The sequence below is a fragment of the Cucurbita pepo genome, chromosome 9 (assembly GCF_057944985.1).
Source record: "Cucurbita pepo subsp. pepo isolate OVF chromosome 9, ASM5794498v1, whole genome shotgun sequence".
NCBI lineage: Eukaryota > Viridiplantae > Streptophyta > Magnoliopsida > Cucurbitales > Cucurbitaceae > Cucurbita > Cucurbita pepo.
In genome coordinates this window covers 2399070-2417444 of record NC_141806.1, presented here as the reverse complement: position 1 = coordinate 2417444, position 18375 = coordinate 2399070, and the positions used below count along the sequence as shown (strand labels likewise).

General features: G+C 35.5%; 1 protein-coding gene and 1 long non-coding RNA gene across 4 annotated transcripts; both read left to right on the top strand.

Annotated features, from left to right (window-relative positions):
• Window positions 1-1820: 1820 nt before the first annotated feature.
• Window positions 1821-5685, top strand: LOC111801559 (uncharacterized). The gene is made up of 4 exons (XR_002816152.2): window positions 1821-1905; window positions 2024-2102; window positions 2224-2280; window positions 5533-5685. It is a non-coding gene; the product is annotated as an uncharacterized LOC111801559 (long non-coding RNA).
• A 6016-nt stretch (window positions 5686-11701) lies between these two features.
• Window positions 11702-17283, top strand: LOC111801746 (RING/U-box superfamily protein). Of its 3 annotated transcripts, none has more exons than XM_087127124.1 (8): window positions 11702-11970; window positions 12396-13556; window positions 14301-14419; window positions 14637-15263; window positions 15338-15650; window positions 16481-16649; window positions 16739-16841; window positions 16920-17283. In XM_087127124.1, the coding sequence occupies exons 2-8, from the start codon at window positions 12399-12401 to the stop codon at window positions 17035-17037; spliced, it is 2607 nt and encodes an 868-aa protein (XP_086983250.1). In that variant the 5' UTR covers window positions 11702-11970; window positions 12396-12398; the 3' UTR covers window positions 17038-17283. The 3 variants fall into 3 exon arrangements, with proteins under 3 accessions (XP_086983250.1, XP_086983251.1, XP_086983249.1); XM_087127125.1 differs by having other exon boundaries at window positions 12378-13556; window positions 16484-16649; XM_087127123.1 differs by having other exon boundaries at window positions 12378-13556.
• The last annotated feature ends 1092 nt before the right edge of the window (window positions 17284-18375 follow it).

Sequence of the window (18375 nt, the reverse complement as noted above, 5' to 3'; positions counted from 1 at the left end):
TGCCACACGCGTGTCACCTTCTGACTCATTGCTCGTAGGGGTCACAATCTACTATTTACATTCAACTTTTGTCTCGACTTTTAAGGCTACAACTCATTTGGTATTGTTTATTGATTTCTTGGTCGGTTTGCAATTTTAACGATCTTTCTTGCTTATATTACACCGTCTACGTAAATTTAGTGGAGCTCATTTAATTTCTTGTCAAGTTAGGACCTCTGAATTCTGTCTAGTTGTCTTATGCTCACTTTGTAGCTTTTGGGCTCACCTCAAAAATAGCTCGGACTTCATAGGTTAATTTACGGTTTGATTATTGAAATATTGACGTGTTAGATTGAGTAAACAACGTTCACATACATTAATTAATTAATTAACTTTAAAAACATTTAACCTCGTATTAAATGTAATGTTTAATGACAGTTGATTTTAGTAATTAGAAAACATCTAGTTCATGAAATTACCAATAAATGTAATGTTTAATCATAGTTGATTTTAGTAAATTCAACCAATTAAAACTAATAAATGAATATAATGGTTAATCAAGATTAATAATATTTTTATTTCAATCGAATATTAGATACGTCTTTACCATTCTATATTGGGTCAGTACGATCATGTATGACCGTTCTAAAATGAAATCATGTAAAAAGGGTTTGGAACAGGCATGCAACCATGGACAACATGTCCTGAACAAGCAAGACCGGGATATCTGTCATGCGGGCATTGACAACATGCATGACCGTGACATCCTCCCCCACTCAATTGGTTGATGTCCCTGTCAACCGACCCGAACAAGCAAGACTAGGACATCTGTCATGCTTGTCCAAAGCAAAGCCGAACTCAGGATTAATCAAGATTAATAATATTTTTATTTCAATTGAATATTAGATAGGTTTTTACCATTTCATATTAGGTCAGTATGAGGGTGTATGCCCGTTCTAAGATGAAAGCATGTAAAAGGGGTTTAGAACGGGCATGCAACCATGGACAACACGTCCTGGACAAGCAAGACCGAGATATCTGTCATGCGGGCATTGACAACATGCACGACCGTGACATCCTCCCTCGCTTAATTGGTTGACATCCCTGTCAACCGACCTGAACAAGTAAGACTAGGACATCTGTCATGCTTGTCCAACGCAAAGCCGAACTCAGGATTAATATTCTCAATTAGAAAATTAAAAAATAAAATATTTTATGGTACAGTCTTATAAAGATGCATTGTTGTGATTCATAGCTCATATGTCTTTACATGAACGATTTTGACCAAATCATTTATCACTATTATAACGTCTGTCATATCGATAGTACGGTCTAGATACGATGACAAAATCTTATCATATATTATAAACTTTTACGATTTTTTTATGACAACTATATATTATTCACAATAACACGAATAACCTTTTATTTCTATACAATTAATATTTTAAATAAAACAATCGACCACGTAAGTAATTATCAAATAATCAAATATCAATTATAAGATTTATGTTGTGTTATGTCGGTCAGCTTTTAAATATTATATTCTAGCATCTATTTTAATTTCAATGCTTAATTTCTCGTAATTAATTCAACAAAGGCACGAACACGTTTGGAATTCAACTTGATTAATTAAATTAATAAAGGATATTAATAAATTCATTAACTTTTGAAAAATTAAATTTTATATTTTATATCTAATAAATTTCAAAATTTTAAAATGTGCTTCAATAATGTTTCATTTCGTGATTGATAGGTCAATTTTAAGACAAAAAAATTAAAAAATTAATATACTTTTATTTTAAATATAAATTCGTGGGTTAATTTAAAAAGGAGGGAATATTTTGAATCAATAATTTATTGAAAGTCTCAACAACTAGAGCAGAGCTCCAACCTCCAACTTGCGCAATGGCGGGGATTTTTGAGGTATTGACCCACAAATTCCGGTTCGTTGCATGTTCTAGGGATCCGATCGGAGCCTGTAATTAATTCGCGAGGGTCAATTCGGAGTTCGGTTTCATACGGTTTTTTTTTCTTATCCTAGGTACTTTGAATTGATCGAATTTACGTCGGGGAGTTCTATGAAGTTCGCGGCCAATCGGTTCGAGATCTTCTCTGGCAAGGTTGCAGGATGTTTTAATATATAAATATATTTATATTTCTTCTGAATCTTTTAGTTTCTAGTTGTTTTCTTATTTATTCTGGTGTTTGATTTTGTTGTCTTCGTTTTTTCTTCTGTGACAGCTCTAGGTTTTGGCAATGGCAGCCTCGAGGAATGGTCAAATTGATGGCTGAGAATCGGTAAATTGGGATTTTCATTCATTTTTCATTACAACGAAACATGAAATTGACTGCGTGTTTTCTTTAATTTTGGAATAGTTTGAGGATTTTGACTTGTAACCGCCCAATTCACTGCCAGTAGATACGGTATCTTTAGGTTTTTCCTTTTGGACACGGTATCTTTAGGCTTTTCCTTTTGAACTTACCCTCAAGAGAATTTTCCACGTCCTTATGAATAATCGTTCGTTCTCCTCTACAATCAAAGTGAAATCTCACAATTCACTCCTTTGGGGTCTAATGTCCTTACTAGCACTCATTCTCTTCTCCATCAATGTGGGATCCCCAATCCACTCCCGCCAGCGTCCTTGTTGGCATACCACTTCGTGTCCACCTCCTTCGGAACTCAGCCTCCTTGTTGACACATCGCCCATACCATTTGTAATAGCCTAAACCCACCGCTGGCAGATATTGTCATCTTTGGGTTTTTCCTTTCGGACTTACCCTCAAAAGAGGTTTCCACGTCCTTATAAATAATGCTTCGTTCTCCTTTCCAACTGATATGAATCGCACAATCCACCCCTTTAGGGTCCAGCGTCCTCGTTGGCACTCGTTCTCTTCTTCAATCGATGTGGAACCCCCAATGCACCCCCTTTGGAGCTCAGCCTCTTCGCTGGCATATCGTCCGGAACTTGACTCTGATACCATTTGTAATAGCTCAAACCCACCGCTGATAGATATTGTTATCTTTGGGCTTTCCTCTACGACCTTCCCCTTATAAAGAATGCTTTCTTCTCCTCCTAACCAATGTAAAATCTCACGTAATTGGTATTTGAGAAAATGTAGTTTACACGTCACTATTGAAAATTTGTCGGGGGATGGTAGCAGCTGTTATAGTCTTTCCATAGATGATCACCATATTCAAAATCTCTGAAAAGGTCAATGTCACGATGATTTATGATCCATCTCTTTCCTCCCGTTTTCCCTTTCATCTGTGAGAAATGCCCTTTTTTGCTTTGCCCTTTGGCATGATTAAACTACTTGCGATGCAGCCGGTTGAACAACCAGGGCTTCCAATTTTTTAGTCTTTAAAAGTTTATAGCCAGCCCCTGTTCTTTCTCCATTTGTAAGCTAATTCTTGGTCAACTAAGCATGCAAGCCATTTATCTGTCGGTCGGTAAACATTTTATGCTGTCGATCAGTTGCATTATGATTTGTTAATTGATTGTGACATGCATGTGGGGGAAAAAAGTTATTCATGTTGACTGCCGTTTTCATTTGATGTTCTTGAGCCTATTTCTGATCTGTTCCCAAATCCCTCTGTTTCTTGGGTGGTTCCTTATTTGACTTGAATAAAGAAAGACTTCTCCTCGTGTCTGTCACCTCACTTCGATTAAATTATAAAATTTCTCACAACTACCAATTCTGACATAATTGTTAAAGCGTTGGAAGTCAGCTCATGCGAGGCAGCTCGTTTGTTTTATCTGTTGCTATTTGGTTGACCAAAACCCTCAAGAAAATGAACAATTCTTATGGTCTCCCTAGTAACGGTAATAATATGAACCAAAACACTAATCATCCAAAGTGATTCTATATCGAGTAAGCTTAGACGAGTTCAAAAAAAAATTTCCGTTCCCAACTCCCTAATGGTGTAATCTCCGTCATAAAGATGTCATAAAGATGCAGAAGCCATGGCTGTATTAGCTGCACTAGTGAGTTTGCCTCCAAATTTTGCCCCTTCTCAGTCTAGTTAACTTCAGTTGGTGCAACCCTTTTAAGCTCATGGACACCTGACGCCATTTTTTCTAAGCTCAGAATTTTCGGACAATTATTTTCAATATATTTGGATGGCAATTTCATATTTTCAAGAGAGGTAAAGGAACTTTTGGAGGTGGCTTTAACGTACCACCCTTTTAAGAATGCAAAAGCCTTGTTATAGAAAAATCTCATCATGACTTCCTTTTGGAATCTAGACACAGACCTACATAAAACTTTTCGACAATGTTATTTACCAAACTATATCTTGGTGTAAAGTATCTAAAATTTCACTTCCTATAGTTATACCTTCATCATTGCAAATTGGGAAAGTCTTTTATCAGCATCATGGATTATACATGGCCGAATACTGAGCTCGTGATGGAAATTTTCCTTTGGGAAGTAGGATAAACATTTGAGAACTTTGATCCTTACTGTGTTTGCTGCATAAATAGAGTATTATCTCCCGAGTCTATAGCTTTCTTGCCTTCCCATTACCTTCTTTTCTAGAGATTGTTGTCATGAAATGATATGTGTTTAGCATTTTTCTGCCCTGTTTAATCAATGTGGCTGCTGCTATTTCATTTGGAAGGGAAAGGTATATTTCATATTAGATCAAAAACTTAGTGGATGGAAATAATATTCATTACCCACCTCCGATTTGTCACGGTGTGGAAATCTTTCTAGTAGACACGTTTTAAAACCGTGAGGCTAGCGATGATATGTAACGAACCAAAACGAATAATATCTACTAGTTGTGGGCTTGGACTGTTACTACACTCAAATTGGTAAATTGGTAAATTGGTAACTGGTTCCCAAAATTTTCTATCGTTAACGACCAAACATCCAACGCTCGGTTTAAAAACAATGTCACACATCACATGTTCCCTCTAACCACAACCCTCCTCCTCCTGCGTGGGCTTTTGCAGGCCCTTTACATTTTCATCCGTATAAAAACCTAGCTAGTTCAATATCCAATCATGGCAACCTACTCATGATTTAAAAACCTGACCCGTCTGACCCGCCTTGGCAACCAAATCTAACGAGATGATTTTTTTTGTCTCGTGAAATGAGTCAAAATTCCCACAAATTGGTTCGACAGCTCATCAATCTCAAAACAAAATGAAAGGAATGTATTTGGGTGATTTGAGATTCCAAGTTGGCTGGAGAGGGATACGAAACATTCCTTATAATGGTGTAGAAACCTTTTCCTCGTGGACGAGTTTTAAAACCTTAAGGGGAACCCTTGGAGGAAAAATCCAAAGAGAAAAATATCTGCTAGCGGTCGGCTTGACTTATTACAAATTGTATTAGAGTCAGACTTCAGGCGATGTGTTAATGAGACTGTTGGGTCCCTAATGGGGTGAATTGTGATATTGAGACTGTTGGGTCCCTAATGGGGTGAATTGTGATATCTCACATCAGTTGGAGATGGGAATGAAACATTCATTGTAAGGGTGTGGAAACCTCTTCCTTGTATACGCTTTTTAAAATCGTGAGACTGACAATGATATGTAACAGGCTGAAGCGGACAACATTTGATAGCGGTGGACTTGAATTATTATAGGTAATTTTTCCGATATTTGTGAATGTCCAAGTTAGATTCTATGCACATTGATTATTCTTATGGAACAATCGACCGATCCTATTAGATTTGTGTCAGGTTAACTCTAAGATACTAAATTTTCAACCGTCGTTATCATATCTTTTATTTATACAACTATTATGATCACTAGATAAAATCATAGTAGTTTAATATTCTTAGGTGAAATTAACAACAAGGTCACGTGGATGTTAATTTAGATTCGAAGTGAATGATATCATATTGACCCATCTTTTCAACCACATAGGATTCACTCTCTAATTCACATGACAAAATTTAGCCTTGAATTCACTTCCCTGTTTTTTAACCCAACGAACTTGTCTGCTTTTTAATGGACACTTGATTGATTGATGCCTAATTTCTTTTTTTTTTTTTTTTGAAAAATTATTTAATATGAATACCCATCATTTCTTTATTTTCGTTGTTTACTTATTTTCTCAGTCTAAAATATATATTTAATTAATTAAATTAGGTTCGAGTATCAATTGATTTGAATTAAACTATGAAAAATTTAAGATCGATTTTAATGTACTAAAAACTTTAGAAAAGATGTGGGCACGAACAAAATTTACTAGAATATATTGGGAGAAAAAAAAAATTATAGTTCGTTATAACAATCTAAGCTCACTGCAAGCAGATAGTGTCTGCTTTGACCCAAAACGTATCGTGTTTTCCTTTTCAACTAACGTTGGATCTCACAATCCACTCCTCTTACGGTCCAACGTCCTCATTGGCACACCTCCGATGTCTAGCTCTAGTACCATTTGTAACAACTTGAGCCCACTGCTAGCAGATATAGTCCGCCTTAACTTGTTATGTATCTTTGTCAATCTCATGATTTTAAAACGCATCTATTAGGGAGAGATTTTCATGTCTTTATAAGAAATGTTTTGTTCTCTTCTCCACCGAGATCTTGCCTTCCTTCTCAAACGGGTTTTTTCTTCTACTCTAATTTTGATTAGTTTACAAAACTAGGGGTTTGTTTTTTCCTTCGTCCCAAGGAAACTTGGATGGCGAATGTCGGAGCTAAAGGTGGAGCGGCATGGCACGTGCCACCCACGAGAAACATTCTCCACTTTTTGTCAGCATGCTGAATCAAGCACCTGACACGCTTGAATGTTCCACTTTAGGATAAGATACTATAATATATTTAATTTGCCCTTTAGCCTTCAATTCTCTCTCTAGGGACCATTATTTTAAAATAAATTATTAAACAAATATCTTTAAATTTTCAAAAATACATTTAAATTAAAAAAAGTTTAAAAATTATTATTTTTTATTTTTTCAATTGAGCTAAACTTGAATGGGTAATTATTAAATTATTTTTTAATAATAATTAATCCACTTGAAAATCTTTGTTCATAAAAAGAAATTAAAAAATTAACCCAAAATGGCAATGATTAAGAAAATGGGAAAAAAATAATTGGTTAGGTGGGCTTTTGATTCCAACCCACGTCACTCGAATAAAGCTTTAGCATCCCATTTCAATATTATATAATGTTCTTAAAGAAAACCCATGTGCGTTATTACCTAATTAACCTCAAATTCGATCTAGTTCGAGTCATAGTCTTTAAACTTTCCTTTATCGTTGTCTAATGCGTCCATATTTTTTTAAAAAATAATCAATAAGTTTCTATTAAATTATGGGTTCAATAATAAGTCAAAAATTTACTCCAAAATTGAAAGTTTTAAGATTTATTAAATATGGGTTTAAGTTAAAAAAATTATTAAAAATAAAATAAATAGAGATTTATTCTATATATTTTAAAGTTAAATGACCTATATTACCGTATAGGAAAAGACGATTTTACCCTTGTATGAAAATAAAGTTAAAAAGTTAATTTTTAAAAAGCGTGATCACCAAGCCTTGAAATGTAATTGAATGGAATATTAAAAAGAAAGAAAAAGTAATTGAAATTAAAAGTTAGAAAGAGAAAGAAGGAAAAAGTAGGGAAAAAAAAGAGAAAGAAAACTACTTTTTTTAAGAGTAAAAAAGAGGAAAATCATGGTCTTGTCTTACTCTATAACTGCCTATTCTCTCTCTTCAACTTTACCCCTCTTTCTCTCTCCTGAAAAGTTATGGTATTTTTCACAATTTACCTCTCTGATGGGCCCAACGTCTTTGTTGGCATACGGTTTGGTGTCTAATTCTGATAGCATTTGTAATAGCTTGAGCTCACCGCTAGCAGATATTGTCCACTTTGGCCTGTTACGTATCATCATCAATCTCACGGTTTTAAAATGTGTCTGTTAGGGAGAAATTTCTACACCCTTATAAAGAATGTTTCGTTCTCCTCTCCAAGGGATATGAGATCTCACACAATCCACCTCCCTTAGGGGCCCAGCGTCCTCATTGGTACACGGTTTGGTGTGTCTGACTCTAAAATTATTTATAATAGCTCAAGGTCATCGCTAGCAAATACTGTCTGCTTTGACCCGTTATTTATCACTGTCAGCCTCACGATTTTAAACACACATTTTTTAAGGAGAGGTTTCCACACCCTTGTAAGAAATATTTCGTTTTACTCTCCAACCGATGTGAGATCTCACAATCTATCTCCCTTGAGGACCCAACGTTCTCGCTTGCACACCGCCCAATGTCTAGTACTAATACCATTTGTAATAGTCCAAGCCCACCGCTAGTAGATATTGTCCGTTTTGGCTCGTTACATATCAGCATCAGCTTTGCGATTTTTAAAATGTGTCCACTAGGGAGAGGTTTCCACACCCTTATAAACAATGTTTCATTTCTCTATCCGACCAATATGAGATCTCAAAGTTGCTATTGACACGAAAAACGTATGCTCAAGCCTTCAACACCACTCTTATAAAATAATTTTAGAAAACCAGGTTAGAGAAAAAATTGGAAAATCATTTTGAGAAAGTAATGTTACGAGCTAGCAAGTTATAAGGGACAACAACGACATTGCTAGCATATAGCTAGAATAATAAGAATTGACAACTAGTCGCATCTCCCTACATAAACATCATTTCAACGCAGAGTCGTACGCACATAAACTATAATAATACAAATAACAAACAACTAACTAACACGAAAATTAAGTAAAATATTTCAGAATGGGCATGCGGTCATAAACAACACGTGTTATACAAGCAATGACTACGGCACCGTGCAATCACTTTTCAAATCACAATGGCTATCGTATTTAATATAAAAGAAGTAAAAAGTTACTTTATTTATTGTTTATCCATTAAAATAAGACTTAATTACTAGATTAATTTTAATATTTATTTCTCTCTAAACTATATTATTTAAAATTGTTGGTGAATTAGATATAATATAACAATAATTTAATATTTTTATTTATAGTTTTGAATTTTTCTAGCGGTGGGTTTAGATGAACAAGTCTTTTTAAACTGTATTATATAAAATTGTTGGTGAATTAGATATAATATAATAATTTAATGTTTTTATTTAAAGTTTTGAATTTTCTCAGAACTAGACACCAAACAGTATGTCAACTGTTATAAATGGTATCAGAGCTAGACATCAGTATGTCAACGAGGATATTGGGCCCCAAGTGGGATGGACTGTGAAACCTAACATATGTTGTAGAGGAGATAAAGAAGCATCCATTATAACAAACAAAAAAAATTAAGGTAAACTTTTAAAAATTTAACGGTATTTTTTAACTTTTTTTTATATATCTCTCATTTCCAGAGGATCATAATTAATTTTGAGTTATTTTTAAAAAAAAAATCAATATATATTATAAATCAAGATTTAAAAAGAAATTAGTTTCAAGACTTTAAATCCATAAATTGAAAGCAATTTACAAGAAAGGAAATTAGTTTCAAATTTTATGGTTAGTTAGTTAGTGTAATTTATTTCAGTTTTATAAAAAATAATTGTCTAATTTATTAAAACATTAAAAAAAAAAAAATCAACCACAATTAATTTTCCAAACAAATTCCCATAATTAACAGAATTTACATCTCACCAAAATTAGGTTATTTAATTAGGCTTCATTTTTACCTTTTTTTTAATTTATTGTCCTCCCCAATTTCTACTCCAAGGAGCATTAAATATCTCATAATTGTGAATCTAAATTTAATGCAACAAATTATTAAAAAAATATACCAAAAATTATTTAAACTATAGAGTTTATTTATAGCTTAGTCAACGGTTAGCAACCGACTAAATTGTCATATATATATATATATATATATATCCCTCACAGATTTGAAAATGTATGGTCTATGTAGCTGTAGTGATCAATACAAATCTTTTAATTAATATTCTCATTACATTTTCTCTATCCTGTTCTTTGAGATCGAGTGTGTGCATTGTGCGATCATAACAGATATCGTTAATTTAAAATTTTAAAGAATTTTTACTGTATTGGTATAGTTTTGGCAATTTTAAAATAATAAAGGAATTTTTGCAATTAAACTTAATTATTTAAAAAAATTTAGAAAAGAAAAAAAATAAAATTTCGTCCTCAACTTTCAATATGAAACTCAAACTTAAATAAATATTGTAATTTTAACCTCAAATATTTAAAGTATTATAATTTTAACCTCCAATAAATTAATAAAAAAATTAGATAAATCAATATTATAGTTTTTTTTTGTTGAAAATTATAAATTTTGACCGGGTTAATTTATGCACTAGACAAATTAATTTTTGTGAAAATAAAAACTTTATTTTTAAAATTTAATCCGTTTATTTTTATACCATTTTTTTAAACTAGTGAGTAGGTCAGTGGAAATTAAATAAAAAGTAAAAATTACATCCCGATAAATTTAAATTCAAATTTGATTTTTTAAATAAAAAACTTATAATAAAGTGAATATTAATTATAATATAGATTTATTTCATTATTATACAAATCATGCGCAATAAATACAAGATGTAATGATAAATCACATTTGAAAATTGCATCTTAACCTATAATTATGACTTATTAATGATACTTTCGAATATATATTACACCCTTTGCTTGAAAGCTTTTTATGATATTTATTTATTTATTTTTAGTAAAAAGAAAAAAAGTGGGACAAATATCACTAAATAATTTATTTTAATTCCTTAATTTAATGAAACCCACCTCAATACGACAAAATATGCTCCATATCCAATTAAGTAATTTTTTTTTATGTGCCCAATAATTTATTTAATATTTATTTTTATTGCGTTCTTGGCTTTCTATTTTTAAAAATTAATGTTTTGTAATTGCAATTTTTAATTATTATTTTTATTTTATCCATAATATTTTTAAATTCTATATGTTAGAAAATATAAGAAATAATAGTTTTTAATTTTTGACTTAAAAGGAAAAAAAACCAAATAAATAAATTGCAATTATAATTAATATATTTACTTCATAATTAATTGATTTTTATAGTTCATAAAATTTAAAATGTTTAATTTTCATTGCTTAATTATAAAGAAACTAATTTAAAAATATGAAAAATATATATAAATTGTATTGGACTTTGATAGGTAGAATTTTTAAAAGATTATGTGTTGAATTAAAATCAAATTATTTTTTAGAACAATTAATTCTTCATTGTCCTCTTATTATCCATATTTTTTTTTATTATAAAAATGATTTTAAATTTAAATGCTTGACTTTTTCTCTAACCCAAGAGAGGATTTGAGGTTTTTTTTTTTTAATTAAATATATAGTGAAGTAATTGTTTTATATAATATTTAGGGAATGTTAATATTTTATCATGAAATTAGTTAATTAGTCAATTTAAATATTAAAAATTAAATTAAATCAATAAAATTACTCTTTGTTTTTTTTATTATTTAAAATGATTGTTTTTAGTTTTTTTTTTAAATGGTTAATTGTTAATGAGAAACTAATTAATTTGGATAAAGTATATTTAATTTAGTTTTTTTAAAAAAAGGAATTATGAATTAATTATAAACATGGCCACAAAAGAAATTAAAAAAAAAAAAAAAAAAAAACAAGGCGCGAGAAAGGGGAAATTAAAAATGACGTGGCAATTCCTGGTAGGTCGGCGGTTTCCGCTCTCCTCCCCGGAGTCGCTTGGTCTCATAAAAAAACAGAAAAAATAAATAAAACAAAAAATAGTGATAAAATCAGAACGAACAACTCTCTTTCTCTCTCTCTCTCTCTCTCTCTCTCCTCATCGCTCGCTCGCTTGCTCCGAACATTCTCTCTCTAACAAGCAAATTTATAAATTTTCACATCATTCTCTGTTTTGATCTCTCCTTTTCTCTCTGCATCTTCTTCTACAACTTCTCTGTGTAATTCTCTCGCCATTTTCAGTTTTTTTTTCTATCGTTGTTTGTGATGAGGAATTTTAGGGTTTTGTTTCTCATACTGGGTCGGGAAACGAACGTGGAAAGAGCTTCGTAGGTATGTATTTGTCCGTGAATCTCATCCTTCCTACTATTTTTGCCTAATTTTCTCGTTTTAATTCCTGTCGTCGTTTTGTTTTCTTTCCAATTCTACTGTTTATGATTTCGAACTAATTTAATTCTGTCTGGATGTGCAATGTTCTTGTCGGATCTTCATTTCAGTTTCAGTTTCGACGATTTGATTCTTCGGATTCTATTGTTGTTTGATTGTTTGTTGTGGAGCCTGCTGGGATTCAATCCGATTGCGTAGCTTTAGCTCATGTTCATCTATTGGTTGAAGATATTGTTAGGGCTGGTTTTGTGTTGTGGTGATTTTGTTTGTTTGGGGTGGAAGGGATAAGGATTAATGGTGTTGTTAATTTTGATAGAAGGTTTAAGGTTTTGTTTTGTGCATGATGGTGGCAGTTGGGTTGGAGATTGCAGAGCATGACGGATTATCAACCGCTACAACAGAAGGCTGATTCTAGTGGTGCCCGAGCGGAATTAGAGCGTGGACTGGAGGAGTTAATGCGTGGGCACCTGGATGAATGTATTCCATTTGCTTCATGTAGTTCTGCTGCCAATCATGAAGTTGAGGAAGAAGAAGGTGATCAGCTTCTACGGAGGAGAAGGCGGTCTGATCTTGAGGGTGATGATTTAGCAGAGTCTTCAGCTGCACGACGTCGCCACTCTCGGATTTTGAGCCGCTGGGCTGCTCGGCAGGCACAGGAAATGATAACAACAATTGAGAGGAGAAATCGTGAATCTGAGTTGATGGCACTTGCAAGATTGCATACGGTTTCAATGCTTGATTCATCTTTTTTAAGGGAGTCTGAGTCTCCAACTTCAAGGCAGCAGACTACCGTTGAGACTCCGACCACACAAGCTTCTGCAATATTACAGATGTGGAGGGGGCTGGAGGATGACCATGTATTAAATCGGGCTCGTGAGAGGGTCAGGGAAAGGTTGAGGCAGCAAACAAGTGTTGATTCTTCTACCAATATGTCCAGTACAAATATGTCTGATAGTCGGGCGAGTGAGAATCAGGGAAGCTTGGTGGATGCAAGTGAGAGTGAGAACGATTTTGGGGCATGGAATCATGAACAAATTGCATCACAGCATGTGAGGGATGAAAATAATGTTTCTAGCAGAGAACAATCTCCTGATCTTGGTGAAGTTGAGAGGGAAAGAGTGAGGCAAATCGTTCGGGGATGGATGGAGAGTGGAATTACGGATCCATCACCAAATGTTTCTGAGAGAAGCTCAAGATCCAGAGCTGAATGGCTTGGGGAAACAGAACGTGAGCGAGTCAGGATTGTTAGGGAATGGGTACAAATGACCAGTCAACAAAGAGGAAGTCGTGGTGAAAGGAGGGAGGATCGAGGGACCGGAGGTGGTGCTCAAGTTGATAGAGGCCGTGATGAATTGGTAGCTGAACAGGATGAAGGCCAAAATGAACACATCCGCAGAGACTTGTTAAGGCTGCGAGGAAGACAAGCAATACTTGATTTACTTGTAAGGATAGAGAGGGAAAGACAGAGGGAACTTCAAGGGCTTTTGGAGCATCGAGCCGTTTCGGACTTTGCCCATCGCAACCGCATCCAGGTCAGCTGCCAAGTGTGAATGTTGTTTTATTTATTCTACCATTCAATATACTAGTTCACCTTCGCTTAAAACTAAAATTGTGAGATCCCACATCGTTTGGAGAGAAGAATGAAACATTCCCTATAAGGGTGTGGAAACCTCTCCCTAGTAGATGTGTTTTAAAAACCTGAAGCCCAGAAGGGAAAGCCCAAAGAGGACAATATTTGCTAGTGGTAGGCTTAAGCGGTTACAAATGGTATTAGAGCCAGACACCGGGTGGTGTGCCAGTGAGGACGTTGGGCCCCCAAGGGGGTGGATTGTGAGATCTCACATCGGTTGGAGAGGAGAACGAAACATTCCTATAAGGGTGTGGAAACCTCTTCCTAGTAGACGCGTCTTAAAAACCTTGAGGGAATTCCTCCCCAAAGAGGACAATATTTGCTAGCGGTGGGTTTGGGCTGTTACAGTTGGGTTTCGGCTCGGTCAAAAAACCAATTGGGACTTTATTTGCAGACTTTGGACTTATATGAGTTTTTCCTTTTTGAGTTTGACTGTTCACATTTATACTGCATCCTGCTTCTTTTAAATGCGAAGCTCTTTTAGGACATAGAAAGTAATTTTATAACACTTTTATGATAGGTATCATAATTGTATCACAATTTTGATGATAATTTTTAGCTATGCTTACTTTCTAGTTATCTCTTCCGCATCCCATTGGTCCATTAGATATTGTTACATGACCACTAATCCTGTATATTTCCCCAGTCATTACTTAGAGGTAGATTTTTGAGAAATGAAAGAACTGTTGAAGAGGAGCGGCCACCTTCCATGGCAGCAAGTGAGATAGTTCAATTACAGCAGCGACACACTGTTTCTGGTTTAAGGTATGTCATCTTGTGAGGATGATTCGTTTCGTTTCGTTCTGTGTTTACACTGTGTTGTGAAAATAGGTAAGCGTTTTCATCTATCTGTGTCGTTTTGGTGGAATGTCCTTAACATTCCTAGAAATTCGATTTCTGATTTCTGATCTGTGCTGAGTTTGTAAAGAATTATAATTATTTTGCGAACGGTATAGTTTATATGTATATTATTTTGGCGCAGGGAGGGATTCCGCTCTAGATTGGAAAATATTGTTCGTGGTCAAGCAGACGGCCAATCTGATAATGCAACTAACAGCGACATGAATGATTCGAGAAACGATCGAGGTCAAACAAATGGTTCACAGAACATCCAGCAAGAATATGTACAGTCACAGCTTGAGAGTCAGGTAGCCGAAACCAGTCGGCTGTCTGATCAAATTGAAAACATGGAAAGCAACTCAGAGGTTGAGAATATGAATTGGCAAGAAACTACAAATGAAGATGGGGAGTGGCACCAGCAAATTACTGAAGATAATAGAAGAAACTGGCAAAGGACAAACTTTGGCCCACTCACTGAATGGAGAGATGATAATGCTGAGGATGTGACGACAAACTGGCAGGCAAATTCATCTAATGCTTGGTCACCACCCAGCACACAGGGAAATGCAGAAAGAAGAGAAGCTCATCCTGCAGAACCTGCTGCGGTTTGGCAAGAGAGAGGCGCTCGAGAAGCTGCTGGAAATTGGTCGGAGGGGCCCTCTGGTCCTTTTAGAAATCGTCGGTCCGCTCCAGTTGGACGGTTCAACAGGTTTCACCCACCTGATGACGATAACGTCTATAGTATGGAACTGAGGGAGCTCTTAGGCAGGTGGTTATCATTCTCGAATTCGTATTTTTCATATTGACAGGCGTAGATATGTTTTCATACTGCTTTTTTTGCAGGAGAAGTGTTTCGAACCTTCTTCGTAGTGGTTTCCGTGAAAGTTTGGACCAATTAATACAATCGTATGTGGATAGGCGGGGTCGGGCTCCCATAGATTGGGATTTGCACAGAACTTTGCCTACACCGACGCCTGCTTCTCCACCTCAAGATCAGGACCAACGGAGGGATGAACAGAATGAAGAACAAAATGATGCTGGAAATAGACCCTCTTTGGTGCTTCCTTCTCCACCAGTTCCTCCACCTCAACCACTTTGGCATCATGACCTGCATCATACCAGCTGGTCTCGCCATACCATGCAGCGTTCAGAAATTGTGAGCTGCTTCTTCTTTTTTCCTTTTTTGTTCTTAAATTCTTATTCTGGATTTGGATTCTGCAATGTCGATAAAGTAGGCTAACATGGCTATATTTGTTATGGGGAGGGAATTATTTTAGTCAATGATTCGGAAAACATGTAGAAAATAAACACACAAATACCGCACACTCTTACGATGAAGGGTAGTAACCGCCCAAGGTCACTGCTAGCAGATATTGTCTTCTCTGAACTTTTCATTTCGGGATTTTCCTCAAGATTTTTAAAACGTAGGGAGAGGTTTTCACACCCTTATAAAGAATGTTTCGTTCTCTTCCCCAACCGATCCGATGTGGGATCTCACAATCCACCCCCCTTCAAGGCTCAACGTCATTGCTGGCACTCGTTCCTCTCTTCAATCGATGTGGGATCTCACAATCTACCCCCCTTCGGGGCTTAGCATCCTCACTGATACTCGCCCAATGACTAGCTCTGATATCATTTCTAATACCCCAAGCCCACTACTAGCACATATTTTCCTTTTTGGGCTTTTCCTTTCAAACTTTCTCTCAAGGTTTTTAAAACGCGTCTGCTAGGGAGAGGTTTCCACACCCTTATAAAGAATGCTTCGTTCTCCTCCCCAACTGACATGAGATCTCACAAAACCACCAACCAAGTCTCATTTTAATTGCTTCTAGTTATCTTTACTCGAGAAGAATTGTACTTCTACCTACATGTGGAACGATTTGATATCTGTTTATGCCTGTTTCCTGCATTGAAGCTGGTTTATATCAGAATCCAGATTGTCTTGGCTTGATGGTTTGTGCTTATTAGGCTCGTTACCGATTTTAGCAGGAATGGGAGTTTATCAACGACCTGAAAGCAGACATGGCAAGACTTCATCAAGGCATGAATCACATGCAGAGGATGTTGGAGGCTTGCATGGACATGCAACTGGAGTTGCAGCGATCTGTGAGACAAGAAGTCTCTGCAGCATTGAACAGATCTGCTGGTGAAAAAGGTCAGTTTACATTTTCATGCAATATGTTGAAGAGGATGCCTATAGAGCTATTCTAATCAACATCTATCACGAATTTCCTCTCGATATAGGTCTAGGTCCCGAGACATCAGAGGACGGTTCTAAATGGTGCCATGTGAGAAAGGGAACATGTTGCGTTTGCTGTGACAGCCATATCGACTCTCTCCTTTACAGGTATGCCTTCGAACTGTTATCTACTTCAAAACGGGAATCAATCTAGATGCCAACCATAAAACACAAATCTTACTGCAGATGTGGACATATGTGCACGTGTTCAAAATGTGCAAATGAGTTAGTCCGTGGAGGTGGCAAGTGCCCGCTGTGTCGAGCACCAATCGTTGAAGTGATCCGGGCATACTCGATACTGTAGAAGGAAAAAAGAAGTAACAGTTAATTCAGTAGAGTGTGCAAAATCGGATCCATCTTTGGTAAGTTCTTTATGTCATATCACAGATGGGAGCCGTGAGGTTAGTGTTCAGTAGGTACCGCTGTGTTCTGATAATATGGAACCATTATCTTGCGTTGTATAATTGAAATGATAAATTGCATGGTCGATTCATCATTTTTTACGTAAATAAAAAAAGAAAAATGTAAGTCTGAAAGCTTCTTTAACTCATATCTTTTGTTCATAATATTGAAATTAATTGGCTTCTGGAAAATTGGATTGTCCTCGATCGTAATCTGATCGATCATAACCGTTGATTATGAATCCAACGCTCCTAATAACCTCTAGATTCTTAAGCTTATATTTTCACCAAAAACAGGAAATTTTTTATTATATGTTCTTATTTTAGTGTACAATCTTACTTCATATTATCATTCCAAACAAATGAACATCAAAATTAAGTTTCAATTTATAATAGCTAATTGGAGTGATTTAAGGAAAGCTGATATAATGTCATTTACAATTTAATCGAATTTAAATTCAAATTTATGTTAATTTCGACTTTCGATCTCTAGACTTATCGAGACAATAAGCCAAACATGTTCTACCAAACAAACAAACTTGACCCTAATCTATCATTTACAGTATTTTTATTTACAATAGATGAATAAAAATTAGTTACTTTTAAAGCATTCTCTTTATATTTTTGAAAATAAAATTTATTTGCAAGCATGAGAAGAAAAAAAAAACAACAACAAAGAACAAAATACGGAATATGATTTGTTAATGGGCCTAGAGTTTGGGTGGAAATGAGGCCCACTATGACTTGTTAATGGGCCTGGAGGTCGAGTGGCAATTAGGCCCACGATGATTTGTTAATGGGCCGGGAGTTTGTGTGGCAACGAGGCCCATGATGACTTGTTAATGGGCCTGTAGTCTGGGTGGCAATGAGGCCCATGATGTCTTGTTAATGGGCCTGGAGTTTGGGTGGCAATTGGGCCCATGATGATTTGTTAATGGACCTGGAGTTTGGGTGGCAATTGGGCCCATGATGATTTGTTAATGGACCTGGAGTTTGGGTGGCAATGAGGCCCATGATCACTTGTTAATGGGCCTGGAGTTTGGGTGGCAATGAGGCCATGATGATTTGTTAATGGGCCTGGAGTTTGGGGTGGCAATGAGGCCCATGATGATTTGTTAATGGGCCTGGAGTTTTGGTGGATGAGGCCATGATGACTTGTTAATGGGCCTGATGTTTGGGTGGTAAAGAGGCCCACGATGGCTTGTTAATGGGCCTGGAGTTTGGGGGCAATGAGGCCCATG

Bases quoted from the DNA above. Each gene is read 5' to 3' on its own strand.
- LOC111801746 (XM_087127124.1), top strand. From the start codon at position 12,399: ATGACGGATTATCAACCGCTACAACAGAAGGCTGATTCTAGTGGTGCC. The intron at 13,557-14,300 runs GTCAGCTGCCAA...ATATTTCCCCAG, and splicing joins CCCATCGCAACCGCATCCAG to TCATTACTTAGAGGTAGATT. The intron at 15,651-16,480 runs GTGAGCTGCTTC...TACCGATTTTAG, and splicing joins CCATGCAGCGTTCAGAAATT to CAGGAATGGGAGTTTATCAA.